General features: G+C 44.2%; 1 protein-coding gene across 3 annotated transcripts in view; it reads left to right on the forward strand.

Annotated features, from left to right (window-relative positions):
* Positions 1–17,461, forward strand: part of TMLHE (trimethyllysine hydroxylase, epsilon) — a 1,127,719-nt gene that overhangs the window by 105,364 nt on the left and 1,004,894 nt on the right. For 2 of the 3 annotated variants that reach the window (XM_044057660.1, XM_044057662.1), the window contains exon 2: positions 14,647–14,829. The exons of the other annotated variant lie outside the window; for it this stretch is intronic. In XM_044057660.1, the coding sequence (XP_043913595.1) occupies positions 14,652–14,829 (178 nt within the window). In that variant the 5' untranslated portion in view covers positions 14,647–14,651. The remainder of the gene's footprint in view (positions 1–14,646; positions 14,830–17,461) is intronic. 3 annotated transcript variants of the gene reach the window in all.

The following is a 17,461-nucleotide window of genomic DNA, read 5'->3' on the forward strand; positions in this document are numbered from 1 at the left end:
CTAATAGGGAGTAGTTTAGGGCCTTGTACAGGTTTGGCAAGCATATTTATGCCTTAGTGACATTTGCCCTTTGGTTGCTGAATTGTCTGGCACACTTCACCAGGTTGCAAAGGATTTGAATAAAAAACTCTCCAAATCTATTTCAAGGTCCATGTCTGTGTAGGAGAAGAAAAAAGTTTCTTCATCACTGGTCACCCTTCAGTCTGTTTCCAGTACGTCCACAAAGCTGATTTCTCATGCAGTCAAAGGTACATCTGGGGCTATGGGTTCAGGCTTTGTGGTCAGGAGACACACTTGGATGCATCTGTGTGATTTTGTGGAGCCCTTCAAGTCTTCATTCATCTTTGATGGATCATCTTTGTTCAGCCCCAAGGCTAAGAAAATCCTCTCTAGAAGTGAACAAGATGGAAAGACCCTGTCTGCCATTAGGATCTGTTTTTCTACCCCTCAGAAGTCTTTCTCCTGGAATAAATGAGCTGGTTAGTAGTTTTATAAATCCCAAGGGCCTTTCCTGAACTCAAAAGGAGAGGTACCTTCTCTGATGCACCCTTCCAGTGCTCCTGAAGAGAGTAGGGGCCTACCAAACCCCTCACCCTGCTGGAGCCATTGGCCTTGGGTCTCAGCAGCCTCTTGGAGCCATCGGAGGTTGTTACGATCCATAGCTCCTTGTCTCCGGACAGGACTCCAAGTCACTCCTACCCGGATCGCAGGTCTCGGAGTCACTCCACACCGGAGAAAGTTACCCTTCTCTGCTCAGACTGCCCGGCCAAGCATGTCACCAGTACAGTCGACGCATTCTTCTCTGTCCTCTAGGTCCTCTCTGCTCTCGCATTCAGAAATGGAACAGATGATGAGGAGTTTCCTCAAAGCCCAGATCCAGCTGAGGATTTTGCCTTCTCTGACCCACGTTGGATCAGTGAGAGCCCTGATCCTGATATCTCGGCCTCCTCCTCTGATCTACATACCTTTGGAGTTGCAGAACCTGGTGATCCTGAGTGGACAGGTGATGGATCATGGAATACTCCTGCCACCGACTCTTGACGATGTCTCAGACCAGCTTGGCTCCAATTTTCTCGGAGCAGAGAGGATCCCAGATCCTAGAAGTTGGTGTCGGCTCTGACCTTGTCCATCTCTGAGCAGTCCCTTCCTCTGGGGGGGGCCTAGTCCTTTTGACAGCTGAGGCCCCTTCTGGCGATGTCAGATCTGGGTTGGCCTCATCTCTTTCTCTCTTAGACTTTTCCGCCTGTGGATGGGTGGTCAAGCTCTCTTGGCATCCTCAGCATTCCAGGTAGCAGAGAGGGCTTTCTAGACTCCTCGAGACCCGATCCTTTCTTCACCAGGCCCTTCCCAATCATCTGTGGATCGAAGCTTAGCTCCTGCCCATCTGATCCATGGTCACCCCCCCTCTCGGAGAGCCTCCAGCCAACCCCTCAGCAAGAGAGGTTCCCCTGTCTACCGTGTCCTCCCGCAAGTACCCCCACAGAGGAGGTCCCCCAGAAGCATTGGAGTCTTTAACAGAGGATATTGGCTTTGATGAAGGGGAAGGATCCCCTGACCTCCACCTGATATCTCCTTTGGAGATATAAAAACTAAAAAAAAAAAAAAAAAAAAAAAAAGTGACCGCCGTCCATTGCTAACCCATTTTATTGAAATAGATTAAGCGCTTTCATCCTAGATAGACAGGACTTCATCAGAATAATCTGATTTTAGTTTTTGCTTGTTTTCGTTCTTTGGAGATGTCTTAGAAATTGTAAAACAAAATGGTGGAGGTGTTCGGGATGGAAATATCTGCATCCTGGATGACCCTACCAGCAGACCAACTTGTTGACCTTATCGCCCGGCAGGCTTGGAAGGAGCCTAACGCCATAGAACCAATCCCAAAATGTGTGTGGATAAGTACCAGAGTAAAGGTGCCCCAGTTGATGCCATTGTGGTGTTGGCAGCCATCAAGAAGGAACTCTCCTTACAGAGCTCTACTGTCTACCCCCAAATAAAGAGTCTCTGGCCATGGACAGACATGGGACATAGGAAGCGTTTTCGCTGAGAACTTAGAATTATCTGGCACATTTCACTCGCCTCCAGAGAGACCTGGTGAAGGAACTTTTCACATCTCTGGTGCAGTCGCTGTCAGAAGAAAACTTCAAAAAGATTTCCACACAGCTGAATACTATGGCTATCTCCTCTATGAGGCTAATCTCCCACGTGGCAGAGGGAACCTCTTGAGTGGTTGACTCGGGCATAGCCCTCAGACGTCATGCCTGGATGAGAGTGTGCAGGTTTGCGGACCCCTTCAAAGCGTCGTTCATTAACACCCCTTTTGATGGTTTCTCTTTGTTCAGACTGTCAGTTAAGGCGACTGTCTTACTGCAGCGAACAGGGCGGCAAATTTTCTTCCCCTCAGTGGATCTTTTCCAGGAACCAATGGAGCGGGAAGATGATGTGGTTCCACAAATCCTAAGGGGCCTTCCCTGATTTACAGGACGAATCCTGTTGCAGGGGCAGAGGGAGAGGATTTAATGGTAGACGACGCCCCAGAGGCAGAGGGGGTTCACAAAACCAGGGCTTCAGGGAACTCTTCTCTGACCAGCCCTTTCAGCACTCCTGAAGTGCTGCCCGACTGCCATACAGTGGAGGCAGTCGGGGGCAGACTATCCTTGCACCTAGTAGCCTGGACAGATATAACAAACAACGTTTGGATGTAACAAGAGAGGCTACCATATTCCCTTTTCCCTTCCTCCTTCCCACACAAGGGAGTGTCTCCCTGACGTGCCACTGAGTCAGAGGGAGAATGCCCTTTTAGAAGTGCAAAAACTTCTAGACAAAAAAAGTTATCCAGCGGGTCCCAGCTGAACAAGGAGGATGCAAAACTTGCTCAATTTTTGGTGCCAAAGAAGACCGGGGTCCTTCAACCCATCCTGGATCTAAGCAGTTTGAATCTGTTTGTCAAGAAGACGAAGTTTCACATGGTTACACTACAGTCCACTCTACTGCTCATGCGCAAGGATGACTCGATGTGCTTGGTAGATTTCCAGGATGCGTGCTACCATATCAAAATGGACAGATGTTCCAGGAGATATCTACGCTTCTGGCTGGGGGCCGATCATTATCACTTCAGGGCACTGCCCTTTGGTCTCAGCACTGCCCCGGGTGTTCACCAAGTGCATGGCATTAGTCGCAACGCATCTGTCTGCAAGGATTCCAGGTGTTCCCCTGCTTAGATAATTGGCTCCTAACAGCACCCACAAGCCATCAAGTACCCTGGGTGATTTCGATGATGTTGCGCTTGTTTTGTCTCCTGGGAATCACAGTGAACATGGCAAAATCCAAGATGGTCCCAGTCCAGGACATTGAATTTATCAGGACTTAGTTGAACACGGTAACTCAAATTGCAGCTGTCCCCTTACAGAGGATATAGTCTCTCAGGTGGCAGGTACAGTGCCTTCTAGACACGCCATCTCCTTCAGCTCGGCTAGTTCTCATAGCCTAGGCTCCATGTCTGCTGCCATATTTCTGGTGCCTCTAAGCCAGGTTCTTCATATGAGTTCTCCAGTGGACTATGGCGGTTCAGTGGTCCATACGGTGTCACCCGTTATCAACCCCAGTCAAACTTACTCCGATTGGCAAACATCACCTGCAATGGTAGATCTCACAATCATCTAGGGAGGCCTTTTGTTCTTCTCCCTCCTTTGGCCACGGTGACCACAGACACTTCCCTGTTAGGGTGGGTGGCATTTTCAGGGAAGGATGGTCCAAGGCATGTGGTCCCCTTCAAAGACCAAATTGCACGTAAACGTCCTGAAGATGAGGGTGGAACTCCTCATGCTGCAAGCCTTTCAGGACTGCCTCCCTCTGGGGACTATTGCAGTCTTGACGGACAACATGTCAGTGGTATGGTACATCAACAAGCAGGGGTGAACCCGATCTTGCCTGCTCTGCAGAGAGGCCATGAGAGTCCGGGAATGGGTGATTTCTTTGAACCACTTTTTTCTTTGCAACTCACATTCTGGGAGAATACAATGTTGTTCATCGTGTTTCACTGCTGCAGTCATTACACTTGGGTTATCCTGCTGTCAGGCCTTGAGCAGGTCCATATAGAGTCCTCACTAGTGGTCCCTGAATCAGTCAGTAACGAACGAGATCTTCAGCTGTTGGGGCTAACCTTGCTGTGATCTATTTGCCTCCTCCCTAAACAACAAGCGCAGCAGGTACTTCGCTCTGATGCCCCCTGCATGGGAGGCACCCAGGGATGCTCTAGTTGATTGCCTCTGGGTCTCCTTTACGCTTATCCTCCGATTCCCCTGATACCCAGGGTTCTACATAAAGCCAGCAAGTTGAAGACCAATCTTATCCTCATTGCCCTCATCAGGTGTGGTTCCCCTTTCTGCGGTCTCACAGCAAATATTCTCCATGGATACTGGATCCCAGACAGGATCTCATTTCACATCTGACAGAACAACAGATCCAGTAATATTTCTAAATTCCAGGCTTCCCTCTCGTGTCCATGACCTTATTCTTGCTTCTCAAAAGCCCTCCACTAAAAATGTTTATTGTAGCAAATGGAAGAGGTTTTCCATCTGGGCTTCACACAGGAATACAGACCCCTTTTCAGCCTCAGTTTCAGATGTTTTTATGTTTTTGAGTTCTCTGTTCCATGAGGGAGCTAGTTTTTCTACTGTAAAGAGACAACTTGCTGATATCACTATTTCCACATTGGGAAGGGAGTTGACTTTCCCTCTACCCTTTCTTCTTCCAAACTCTGTCAGGCATTCTTAAAAGACGTTTTTCACCTAAGACCTTCAATCAAGGATCCTTCTCCCCCTTGGGGTCTTACTATTTTAGTACTGCAAAGTCTCACCCAGAAACCCTTTGAACCTGCTGGTTCTTGCGAGTTGAAGTATTTGTCATGGAAGATGAATTTTCTTGTGGCTATTATGTCAGACAGAAGAGTTTCAGAATTGCAAGCTTTGTCTTCTCAATCTCTGCACATAACCTTTTTCAAGGATAGATTTTCACTCAGGATGAATCCTTCCTTCTTTCCAAAGGTCACTTTGGAGGCAACATGAATCAGACCATTCATTTACCTGTGTACTTTCCCAGTTGCTCCAATACAGGTGAGTACATGTTACATTCTTTGGATGCTCACACACAGTTACATTTCTGCCTACATAAGACTAGACCTCATAGAAAGTCAGAGTAGTTGTTCATTGCCTTTTCACCTAACAGGTTGGGACAGATTGTCTCTCTAAGATTACTTACTTTTAACAAAATGAATTACAGAATGTATTTCCACAGTTTACTCTCAGCAAGGCTAACAACTTCCCTGTCCAGTTAGAGCCCACTCCAACAGATCAATGTCGACCTCTTCAGCTTTCTTCTCTAGAACTTCAATTGATGAAATCTGTGCTGTAGCTACTTGGTCCACAGCCCATATGTTTGTGTCTCACGACAACTTTGACATCATTTCCAGAAATGGAGCATCCTTTGGTTCTGCAGTGCTCAGGCATATAATTCCTTGAGGTCCTTGCAGGGTTTATGTAGCTGGGGACTCTGACCCATTCATGATGCATAGAAGTCCATTAAGTACATAACTCTTTCTTCTAGCAGCTTTTCTGTTACCAAGGCTGCTGCCTCCCTCTGATTAGGTGGTACATCGGGGATCTTTTTTGTTTTTGTTAGAGGAATTTTGGAAAATGGTATGAAATAACAGAAGTTATGTACTTACCACAACTTGGTATTTGTGTTGTCCAGCTTCATTATGCATCGTTTTCCACCCTTCTTCCCCCTTCCTTGTGCAGCTGAGATTGATCTAGAGGATTACGGAACCCACTGGTTCCTAGTTTGGACTCCAGTAGATCATTTTTTCAGTATTTCTATTAATTGTGAGATAACAATCTTGAGGTAGGGGCAGCAAACTTGAGCTGAGGGTTTGAGGAGGAGTGAGGAATCATGGGGGAGACAGGAATTTGAAGCTCGAATCGTATGTCTGAGAAATGGCCAGCTTGGATCTGAAGACGGAGCTGAAGACCCATTCGTGATGCATAATGAAATTGGACAATACGGATACCACCAAGTTATGGTAAGTACATAACTTCTATTTCATACCATTATCCAAAGATCCTCTAACAAAAACAAAAAAAGATCCATGATGTACCACCTAATCTGAGGGAGGCAGCAGCCTCGGTAACAGAAAAGCTGCTAGAAGAAAGAGTCATCCAAAACGTCCCCCCAAACCAGTAAGCACCTGGAATTTGATCAAGATTCTTTTAGTGCCAAAAATGACAGGGGACTTGAGACCAGTCCTGGATCTCAGCAGACTAAACCAACATGCAAAATATTCAAAGTTCCAGATGGTCATGGTTCAGTCCATTTTGCCTCTGATGGGAAAGGATGATTGGATGTGCTCAGTAGATTTTCAGTGCTCCAGAAGACACCTGCACTTCCAACTGGAAGCTCTACCTTTGGTCTCACCATAGCCCCCAGGGTGTTTGCCAGATGCATAGTGGTGATAGCAGCTTACCTGCGGCTGCTGGGATTTCTTTTGTTTCCATACTTGGACTACCTCTTGACCGCCCCAACCAGACATCTAAGTTCATAGGAGGTTACTAGGTTAACAGCCTTAGAGCCCTTACAAGCCTAGCCATATTTATCCCAATTTGCCCCAGTTGGTGGTTAGGTGAGTGAGGTTTGCAGAGGAAAGGGTCTATGGTAGTTAATATTGACTTCCTCTCTCCAGGAGGGAAATGGGCACCACCCCAGGAGTGAATTTACAGTCACCCATCCATTGATCTAGGTTGCATTTAAAAGAGGGTCAGGGAGGGGGCTCTGTTTCATGTGAATTGGAAGTTTGTTCCAGAGAAGTGACAGGCTCTGGAAAATGCATCATCCCTCCAGCATGACCTGTTCATGTCAGAGACTAGGTTAAGATCCCTGGAGTGAGTGACCATCCTACAGTTTAATTTACAAATGTGCAGCATTTTCATCAGGGATGGGTCAAAGACTGTTCTGTAAGCCAGGCACAGGTCACACCTTAGTAACCTGTAGGAGAATTCAGTGGCAGGGCTTTCAATCATTCCGTGCAAGACTTATTTTTTGTACCCTGTCATTTCTTGGTGAGAAGCCTCTGTGGTCTCTCCATTTGTTGCAGGTGTCTGGTGAGGTACATGCAAAAGGGAGCATTGTAGTCAATTACTGGTCTGATGGGGGTATAATGGAATTATAACATTGTTAGATCTAGACATGATACATTTGTTTATAAGATGCGCCACATAGAATGATTTCCTTACTACTGTGGATACATGGTGGTCAAAGTTCAGATTGCTACAAACTTGAGTGCCCAGATCACGTACTACTGGGTCTACACTTTTGGGGGGGGTGCTGTGTATAATGTAATTAGGGATGTCAGCTTTCCCAAAGTGAATAATGCATTATTTTGCATTTAGCTTTATTATGTAGCTTTGGCACCAATCATTTTTCTGCATTAACCTTGTTTCCAGTATATTAACATCATTGGGGGACTCACTGTTGGCTCACATTTTACAATCATCAGTGAACTTGGTCAGCCACAGGCCATATAAGTTTGCCTGAACTTCTGAGAAATAAATTCTGAACAGTAAGGGGCCCTGCACAGAACCCTGTGGTACACCACTGATGACTGGTCTTTTGCTAGAGGTGAAGGCACCCACTTTTGACAGTATGTCATCTGGTAATGTAGGGGTTAATTCCCAATTGGAAGAGTTTCTCTGTAATACTTGAATGGGGGATTGCGTCAGATGCCTTGCCTAGGTCAAGATAGGCAGTATGCACTGTCCTTCCCTTGTCAGGGCCTCAGTGATTTCTCAAAGAACCCAACCATGTTTAACAGGCATGATCTACCTTTAACAAATCTGATCTCAGTTGGGTCAAGAGTTTGGAGATTACCCACGTCCTTGTTAATAAAGTCCATAATGATTCTTTCCATGGCCTTGCAGATGAAGCTAGTCAAGCTTATGGGCCTGTAATTCCCAGGGTCGGTTGTTTGTTCCCCTTTGTGCAGAGGGACTACTGTTGCTTCCTCCATTCTGCTGGAACAGCTGTGATTAAACAGGGATCCAAGTTGGACTTCTAGGTCATGTTTTAAGTTGTTTAAAAGGCAACCTGGGATGTTTCTGGTCCCACTGATGCCATGTTTTTGGCTTTGGAGATTACCGAGATGACCTGCTGTCTTGGGATAATAGGCTGAGGAATGGTGGCAAGTGGGGGGGGGGGTGTCTCCAAATCTGTCAGCTAGAAGATTAGCTTCTGGTTGAGTATGGGTGTTGCTGTCTACAACCAGTTCAACTGTTTGTTTTCCCATCTTCCAGATATTCCTCCAGTCAGCTCCCCAGGACACTCCCACCATTGTCTGTAACTGCCTGTAAGTAACTGACCTGTTGACTGTAATGTATTAGAACAAGAGCAGTCATTCATCTGCTTACTTAATGTAATAATCTAGTTGAAACTTCAACACAGTGTCCTTATTCCCTCCTAGAGGAATGGTGTCCAAGAGAGAGAGTCTCCTAGATTTACTAGCCAGAATGATTTTATCTGGACTAATCCATTGTACTCTTGGTCACAATTGGGACACCAGACCTGACTCGAGCTTTCTGGATTATCTCTGTCTTCATCCTAGTTAGTCAAGATCTTCCTGGAAACTTGATGGATGTCTTAGCTGTCCACTCCCACTGTGGCCCCAAAGGGGGATCATTATGAGAAACTTAGGCATAAACCATTGAAGGCCAGAGTGGTGCCTGCTAGCTTGCAACTGGCTCAGGACTTAAGGATGCTCATAAAGTCTAAGCTTTGGAAGTTCTTGACATTTCAAGAGGCCCAAGGGTAGAACCTCCTCCTGTAGTGGATCCTGGTACCCCAAGATTTTCAAGCAAATGGGCTGGTTTATGTGGGACCGGTCTTACTTACCTCCTCACGTGTATGATTCAGGACATTGAAGAGACCTTATTCTCTACTTCATATCCAAAGGAATTTTTTTTGTGAATTCTTTCCAAAAAATTGAGAACTTCCAGTGGGAAGAAAAGTGAGCATAAGCAGAGCTGGGGATCACAATGATGTAAAAATTCCATTCTTTTTCCACAAGCCGCTGTAGTACAATGAAAACTTTTATAAAGCAAGATGCACACAATCAGATAAGTGCTTTCGTCTCTGCTGGTTCAGAGACTTTTTCAGACAAAGAAATAAGGATGAAACAACTCTTTAAATACTAAATTACAGCTTATGCAACTAAACCAGCACCCCTAATTAGTGTTAAAACACACCCACCAGCACACTCAGTTCATACGTGTTTTAACACTAATTAGGGGTGCTGGTTTAGTTGCATAAGCTGTAATTTATTATTTAAAAGAGTTGTTTCATCTTTATTTCTTTGTCTGAAGAAGTCTCTGAACCAGCAGAGATGAAAGCACTTATCTGATTGTGTGTATCTTGCTTAATAAAAGTTCTCATTGCACTACAGCGGCTTCACTACAGCAGCTTGTGGAAAAAGAACGTATTTTTTGCATCATTGTGATCCCCAGCTCTGCTTGTGCTCACTTTTCTTGCTATTTTTATGACTTATTTGTTGTTTTGAACTTCCAGTGGGAGTCCACAGAATATTGTTAGCCCCTTTTTAAGATACAAAGGTGTTATGGACCTGCCTGAACCAACAGGGTGCAATTACTGCTGCTTCTTTATAGCCAGATCCACCCCATGCTTATAGGAAGATTTGCTAGTTTTATTGGACATACAAGACTCCCTTAAGTTCCTTTGTGAGAACCCTTTTGGCTGCTCCTGCTGTGGAGTCCCTGGATTCCTGTTCTGCTCTGTCCAGGAACCCCATTCCAAAAGACGGAGAGCAGAATTCTTGTGCGCTTTAGGAGTGAAAAGCCCATCTTTGAAATGCTAGACCCATATAATAATTGCCAGTAATCTGTGCCAGATAGAATAAACCCTAAAGTAGTGGGAGTCACTGAAAAAGGTAGCAAATGCTATAATCACATTATCAGCCAAGTTGCAAGACACTGTAGAAAGTGGGTATGATGCAGTTAAGTCATCATGCAGGGCATCAGCTTTAGAGGCTCAGTTATGTGGAGACATTGACTGCCGAGGACTCTGCCTCTGACAAATCATGTGAAGGCAGTGATCCTTAATGCGCCTTTGGACAAGGAACTCATTTTCAGATCCCTTGCAGAAGATGCCTTTGAGACTGGAGGAAAAAGGTAGGACCATGCACTTGGTCGGACAGCTAAACACCTACACTTAGCAAGAATTACCCCTCCAGATCCTGGCCTGTTATTTTAGGCTAGATATAAGCAAGCCCAACAAGGAAAGAAGTCCAGATATAGAGAAGAATGGCAAACAAAGTGTAAGGGAATGTTTGAGGCCTTAAGTGTCATGACCCTAGTGCAACTGGGTCTATATTATAATCTCGAAGGTTTACAACTTTGAATCACTAAAGATGGGGGAGGGTGGCCTAATGGTTAAGGTGTTTGCCTTACAAACACAAGGTGCAAGGTTTGAGTCTCACAAGGGATAATTGGCTAGGCTTAAAATGGCTCGCAAGGGCAGTTAGCTTAGTACTAATCTATGAACCTAAGTCTTAAACCATCGAAACCACAAAAAAAAAAAACTAAATTAAAAAAAAAAAACTAAATAGTGTGTAGGCATGGGGGCAAGCCCCCCTGCCCCCCCCCTCCCTACTTAAATATACCAACTCTGAGAACGCACTACATTGAAGTAAATGGAAATCTCCTCCTGTGGAGATTTTCCATTTAAACATTCGATGTAGTGCACTTTTGGTATTCTTGTGTCGACAATATCGTATTCAATATTGTCAGACTTCGAGATTTTAATATAGACCCTTGCAAACACCATGACTCTACTCAGTTCCTTCCCAAAGCCAACTCAAATTACCCTACTACTTTCATGGATGATACGAGATCATCTAGAACAAATGAGTCATAAGTCCGTGGGTAGCTGTCATCCGGGATAAGTTGATCCTGAACTTCATAAGACAAGACGACATACTTCAGTTTCAAAGAAGACCATTATTCAGAGGTGTCCCCCCTGCATGCAAAGAGCAGGTAATCCTGGTCTCATCCCTGCAAAATAATCTCCGGAAGCAGGGAGTACTAAAGGGAAAGAAAACCAAGGCTTCTAGTCAAGACTTTTGGTACCTGGAAAGGAAGGCACATGGAGACCTATTTTGGATCTCTCAAGACTAAAGTCATCTGTTGCTCCAAAAGTCAAAATGTCCACACTCTAGGACTGACCACTGGTCCAGTACTGTGGAAGGAGTCATCCAACAGATGGTGACTGCAGTTAGTGAGCTGTATGATGACTGTGGGAGGAGTCATCCAACTGATGGTGACTGCAGTTAGTGAGCTGTATGATGACTGTGGGAGGAGTCATCCAACTGATGGTGACTGCAGTTAGTGAACACAGCAGAGTCTGCAGCCAATGTTTATGCAGACAGAAGCATTGCATTGGGAGTGGGAGTACCATTACCTCACTGAAATTGCACTGAATTCAAAACCAGCAGAATGATGTAAGATGGGAGATGAAAACAACTGACCTAATGTTTGCAGTTAGATAGATAATGGAGACGGAGATTGAGATGAGCAGAGTTCAGCTATTTATATATTTATTGGGAAAGTCCGACGGGGATAAAACCATTTTTAGCAGCGGTCTGGGGAGAAAAGCTCCACATTTAACACCAGTTTTGACATACATAAAATATGGTTACATGGTATTAGGAGGAATACAAAATACAGATATGTGTACATGTATGAGAAGAAAAAATGGTTCTAATAGTTTGCATAAGTATCATTTAGGAGCAGGGCATGTACACAGCTTACATGGGTGTATCAAGTGTTGATAATTCATTTCAAATGGGCACAGGCTTGTATGTAGTAGTAAGGGATGTAACCTTGCGAAAATACTGTAAAATGATCTGCAATGTCTAGCAATTAAAATAATAGTAAAGTGTTAGCTTAACTATGGAAATATTAGAGAGGTGTGAAAGTAGTTGATAATGTAACGTGGTATGAAATGTTCATAGTAGAGCAACTGTGGATGTATGTTAAATTTAATATTGAGAAGTGAAGTAATTAGGAAAGTGGAAAATCATGTGGCCAAAGTGGTTAGAAAAACATTTTATATAGCCTACCTAATCATGAAGGGATTCACATCTAGATCAGGGGAGGTCATCATGCCTCTTTACTCATCCCTCATCAGGCCCATAATTGAGTACAATGCCCCTTTTGGGATGTACCTTACCAGACACCTGCAGCAACTGAAAAGACCCCAAAAGTACCTCACCAAGAGGATCAAAGGGCTCAAGCAGATGCCATATGCTGTCTGGTTAAAGAAACTCCAGCTCTACTCAGTGGCATACCGCCTGCTCAAAGGCGATCTGTGCCTGACGTATAAAGCCATGTCCAACCCGGAATTAATGGACATGCTGCACCTCAGAAAATCCAAATCCCATCGAGCTACATGCTCGAGAGACTTGAACCTCAGCACTGAAATAAATAGGACATGCTGGAGGGACAGATTCATAACCCAGAGGCTCCCTTCACTCTGGAATAAAAATCCCAGTCCAGGTTAGGCAGAGTCCCTCACTGACTCTCTTCAAGAGGAATCTTGATGAGTGGATGGGAGATCGTAGGTTTACCCCGGGTATCACTTCTGTGTCACTGTTAGACAGAGGCACAGTATACTAACCTCGAAAAAGGGCATAGCAAAATTAATTTAAAATGGGTGGCGAAAGCCAAACACACTCTGGCTAGGCTTATAAATGCCCTAGGGCAGATAGCCTAGTATGAACCTATGAACTTATGAAAAGATTGGGGCTATTTGGACTCTCTTAAGGAGTATTAGTTTTGTATAGATGAGGAGAGAGAGTGATAAAACTGTGACAGGATGACAGTGGGATAGTGGTTGATATAATCACTTAGAGCCTATGATTTGAAAATGTACTACTTGTGGTTTAGTGAGTATTAACTTAGGATTCCTAGACTTGTTAAAAAGTATATGATAAGGTCCCAAGAAAGTTGATTTAGGCAATCCTGTGATGGTTCAAAATCCCACAAACATTGATAATAGAATTAGCACAGGCTATATCCAAGGACCCAAAGATAAAAATACGAACAGTGTTCGAACTGTAGCAGTGTGGGTGGGTGTACATCAGGGTTTGGCTCTGAGCCCACTGCTGCTAATACTGGTGATGAATTGCAATAGTAAACAGGTTGAAGGGGACTGACCAACAAAGATCCTGTATGCAGAATGATACAAGCTGATACTGACTAGGAGCTTCATCAAATTATATGCAAAACCGAAGGCACATGGGATGAAATGGAGTATAGAGAAGACAATTTACATGGCAGCAAGTGGGGGAAATTAGAAGACGCTGAATATTGAGATAGAAGGGAAAATAGTGGAACAGATTAACTGTTTTAATGGTCTGGGAGGGGTGGTTGAGGAGAAGGGAAGTCTGAATGAGGAGGTCAAAGCTAGAATCTGAAGGGCTGCAGCCAACGGGCACAGAGTATCAGGGGTATTTTGTGACAGAAGAATGCCAAAGAGGCAAAAAAGTAAGGTGTATAAAACAGTGGTGTGACCAGTACCACTGTATGATGCCAGAAAGTAGGCAGTGAAGGCAGAGCAGTTGAGGAAACTAGTGGTGGTAGAAATTAAGTGCCTAAGACAAGTGGTAGGATCACATTGTCAGACAGAGGAGGAAATAAGGGCAGAGAAGAAGCCCATATAGCTCCAGTTACAGAGAACATCAAAAAGAACAGGTTACTGGAGTTCGGGCACATGTGTGGAAAAGCAGAAGACAATCTGGTGAAGATGATTTGGGATAGGTAGGAAGAAGGCAAGAGGAAATGTGGGCATCCAGCAACAAGATGGATTGATTGTGTGAGAGAAGAGCTGCAGCAATTCAGGCATGTCTGTTGAAGGTTGGTAAGTAACACTGAATTGAGAGAGAGAGGGTGACAAATGAGACAGCACACAGACCCTATAATGGGAAGGGAAGGGGTTGATGATGAGTATTTTTGGTGGTCAGTAATAGTTAATGATTTTGTTTTTTCTGTTAATTACTGAATGCAACATAATTATTTGGTACATGAAGGTGAGACAAGCTTGTACTTCCTTTACATTTGTTGGATATAGTGTTGTCCATGGACACTCTGTTAATGATGGTGTTGCTGCCAAGGTAAAGAACTGTTGTGGTACATATATTGCAGTTGTCTGTCTGGGTGTTGGGACATTTTGCTCAATAAGCAAAGTGCAGGTAAAATTTGAAACCTGGTGTTTGAATTACACCAAATTACGTAGTATGAATTCTAGACTAAGTCGGTCAGCAACTGGTAGTGGCAGATAGACACCTGTGTGTTTCCTTTGCACTGCTTTGGTCAGTATGTCCTCCAGCTGCACTGCTTTGGTCAGTATTTCCTCCAGCTGCACTTTTTCATGCAGTATATGTGAAGCCCTCATTTTGGTTTGTTGCCTTGAGAATATTTTAGGTTGCAGAGGTAGTTATACAAAGGTAGCGTGTACTGCACAGTATTAACAGCGCTGAAGTGACCATTAGTTGTAGAGTGTATATACAGTTTTTTTCATTTTTCTGTTTAGGCAGTATGTGGAGTCGCAGTTTTTTACGTTTTGGCTGTCGTGCACCGTGGCTGCCTGTACAAGATGTCAAACCACAGGCGTCATTGAGGACAGTTTCCAGGCTACCACTCCTTAGAAGTTGCTGGCAGCATACAGCACCTGAGTCTTTGAACTGCTGCTGGAATTTACATGAGGATCACTTTGGTAAGTGAAAACCCTTAATAAGAAGAGTAGTAGCTAAGGCGGTTTATTGTAGTGACATCTTATACTGTTTGTGCATTATTGGCTAATATTGCATTTGTATGAACATACAATCAGAAAAGGCAGATTGGCTGTCATGTCCACTCTTGTGCAGCTAGTCCCTCCACAACTGCTTCTCTCCCCGTTGGCTTATTTTCATTTCTTTGTTAACCCATCTGCAGTGTTGCTGATTAATCCACCTGCCCTTTGCATAAACACATTTCTTCTTTTCTCTAATTTGAAGCTGTATCCTGTGGTTTGGCAGTGTAAAGTCTGGATACATTGCAACAAAGGGAAAAGTGGTTTCTTTCTTTAATATCATTAACATAAAAAGCTGTCATGGCAGCAAATGGGGACCCCCCCCCCGACTGCATACTAAGAAGTACTACTTTCCAAAGTTATATGAAGTTTACATCAGGAAAGATTTGTACAAATATTAGTGAAAACAGAAGCTGCTTTGCTTACAGTTATGTATTGCATTCAGTTGGCCTTCTTCTAAACATTAATTACATAAGTGTACTTTAAGCTTCCCAGCTGTCCCCCAAGTTTAAAAGTCAACAAACTTAGTGTTTTTCATGCACTTCTTGGAGAAGCACAGATCCCATGTGTAAAGTACATCTGGTGGGACTGATGCTCACACTTCCCGTTCATTTATTTACTAATTTCTCTTTGTTGCTGGTCTTTTTGCTGATCATCTTGACCTCCCAACGCCAGTCTCTGGTTCAAGTCCAAGGTAATTTCATTTTTCTTGTTGGCTACTGTGCTTTTTTCTGTTGCTCGGGAATTCTCCCTTGAACAGTGTAAAAGGTTTCACTGACAGTCTGTGTATGGACTTTCTTATTCCCAGATGATTGAGAGGTAAAGTCTCCTTCAGCTTGCTGGCTAAATTTTTAGTTTATCTATGGTATGTTTTGCACAGAAAATTATCTGATCTGCCAGAAAAAATATAGCAACTTGAATCTTAAACCTGTCTTCTGACCTCCACCGCTTTGTGGGATAAACCTGCTTCTCTTCTGCCTGAGATAGTAAGAACTAATTTTCCAGAAACACTTGGTGTACTCGTTTTTTAATATTTTTCTCTTTGGCAGCTTTGTCAGATGTGCAGACCAGATACTTATTTTTAGAAAGCAATGGGATTTTGTGCGCCATTTCTGTTTCACTAAATTGTGAGAGATTGAGAAACTTCATCCAGTGGAGTTACTGTTGGTAGCAGAGATTGGGAAACTTCATCCAGTGGAGTTACTGTTGGTAGCAGAGATTGGAAAACGTCATCCAGTGGAGTTACTGTTGGGTAGACTGGTAGCAGAGATTGGGAAACTTCATCCAGTGGAGTTACTGTTGGGTAGACTGGTAGCAGAGATTGGGAAACTTCATCCAGTGGAGTTACTGTTGGGTAGACTGGTAGCAGAGATTGGGAAACTTCATCCAGTGGAGTTACTGTTGGTAGACTGGTAGCAGAGATTGGGAAACTTCATCCAGTGGAGTTACTGTTGGTAGACTGGTAGCAGAGATTGGGAAACTTCATCCAGTGGAGCTTACTGTTGGGTACACTGGTAGCAGAGATTGGGAAACTTCATCCAGTCGAGCTTACTGTTGGGTAGACTGGTAGCAGAGATTGGGAAACTTCATCCAGTGGAGTTACTGTTGGGTAGACTGGTAGCAGAGATTGGGAAACTTCATCCAGTGGAGTTACTGTTGGGTAGACTGGTAGCAGAGATTGGGAAACTTCATCCAGTGGAGTTACTGTTGGTAGACTGGTAGCAGAGATTGGGAAACTTCATCCAGTGGAGCTTACTGTTGGGTACACTGGTAGCAGAGATTGGGAAACTTCATCCAGTCGAGCTTACTGTTGGGTACACTGGTAGCAGAGATTGGGAAACTTCATCCAGTGGAGCTTATTGTTGGGTAGACTGGTAGCAGAGATTGGGAAACTTCATCCAGTGGAGTTTAGTGTTGGGTAGACTGGTAGCAGAGATTGGAAAACTTCATCCAGTGGAGCTTACTGTTGGGTAGACTGGTAGCAGAGATTGGGAAACTTCATCCAGTCGAGCTTACTGTTGGGTAGACTGGTAGCAGAGATTGGGAAACTTCATCCAGTCGAGCTTACTGTTGGGTAGACTGGTAGCAGAGATTGGGAAACTTCATCCAGTGGAGTTACTGTTGGGTAGACTGGTAGCAGAGATTGGGAAACTTCATCCAGTGGAGTTACTGTTGGGTAGACTGGTAGCAGAGATTGGAAAACCTCATCCAGTGGAGTTACTGTTGGGTAGACTGGTAGCAGAGATTGGAAAACTTCATCCAGTGGAGTTACTGTTGGGTAGACTGGTAGCAGAGATTGGGAAACTTCATCCAGTGGAGTTACTGTTGGGTAGACTGGTAGCAGAGATTGGAAAACTTCATCCAGTGGAGCTTACTGTTGGGTAGACTGGTAGCAGAGATTGGAAAACTTCATCCAGTGGAGCTTACTGTTGGGTAGACTGGTAGCAGAGATTGGAAAACTTCATCCAGTGGAGCTTACTGTTGGGTAGACTGGTAGCAGAGATTGGGAAACGTCATCCAGTGGAGCTTACTGTTGGGTAGACTGGTAGCAGAGATT

Source organism: Protopterus annectens, chromosome 15.part0 (assembly GCF_019279795.1).
Source record: "Protopterus annectens isolate FY-2018-M chromosome 15.part0, PAN1.0, whole genome shotgun sequence".
Lineage (NCBI taxonomy): Eukaryota > Metazoa > Chordata > Ceratodontiformes > Protopteridae > Protopterus > Protopterus annectens.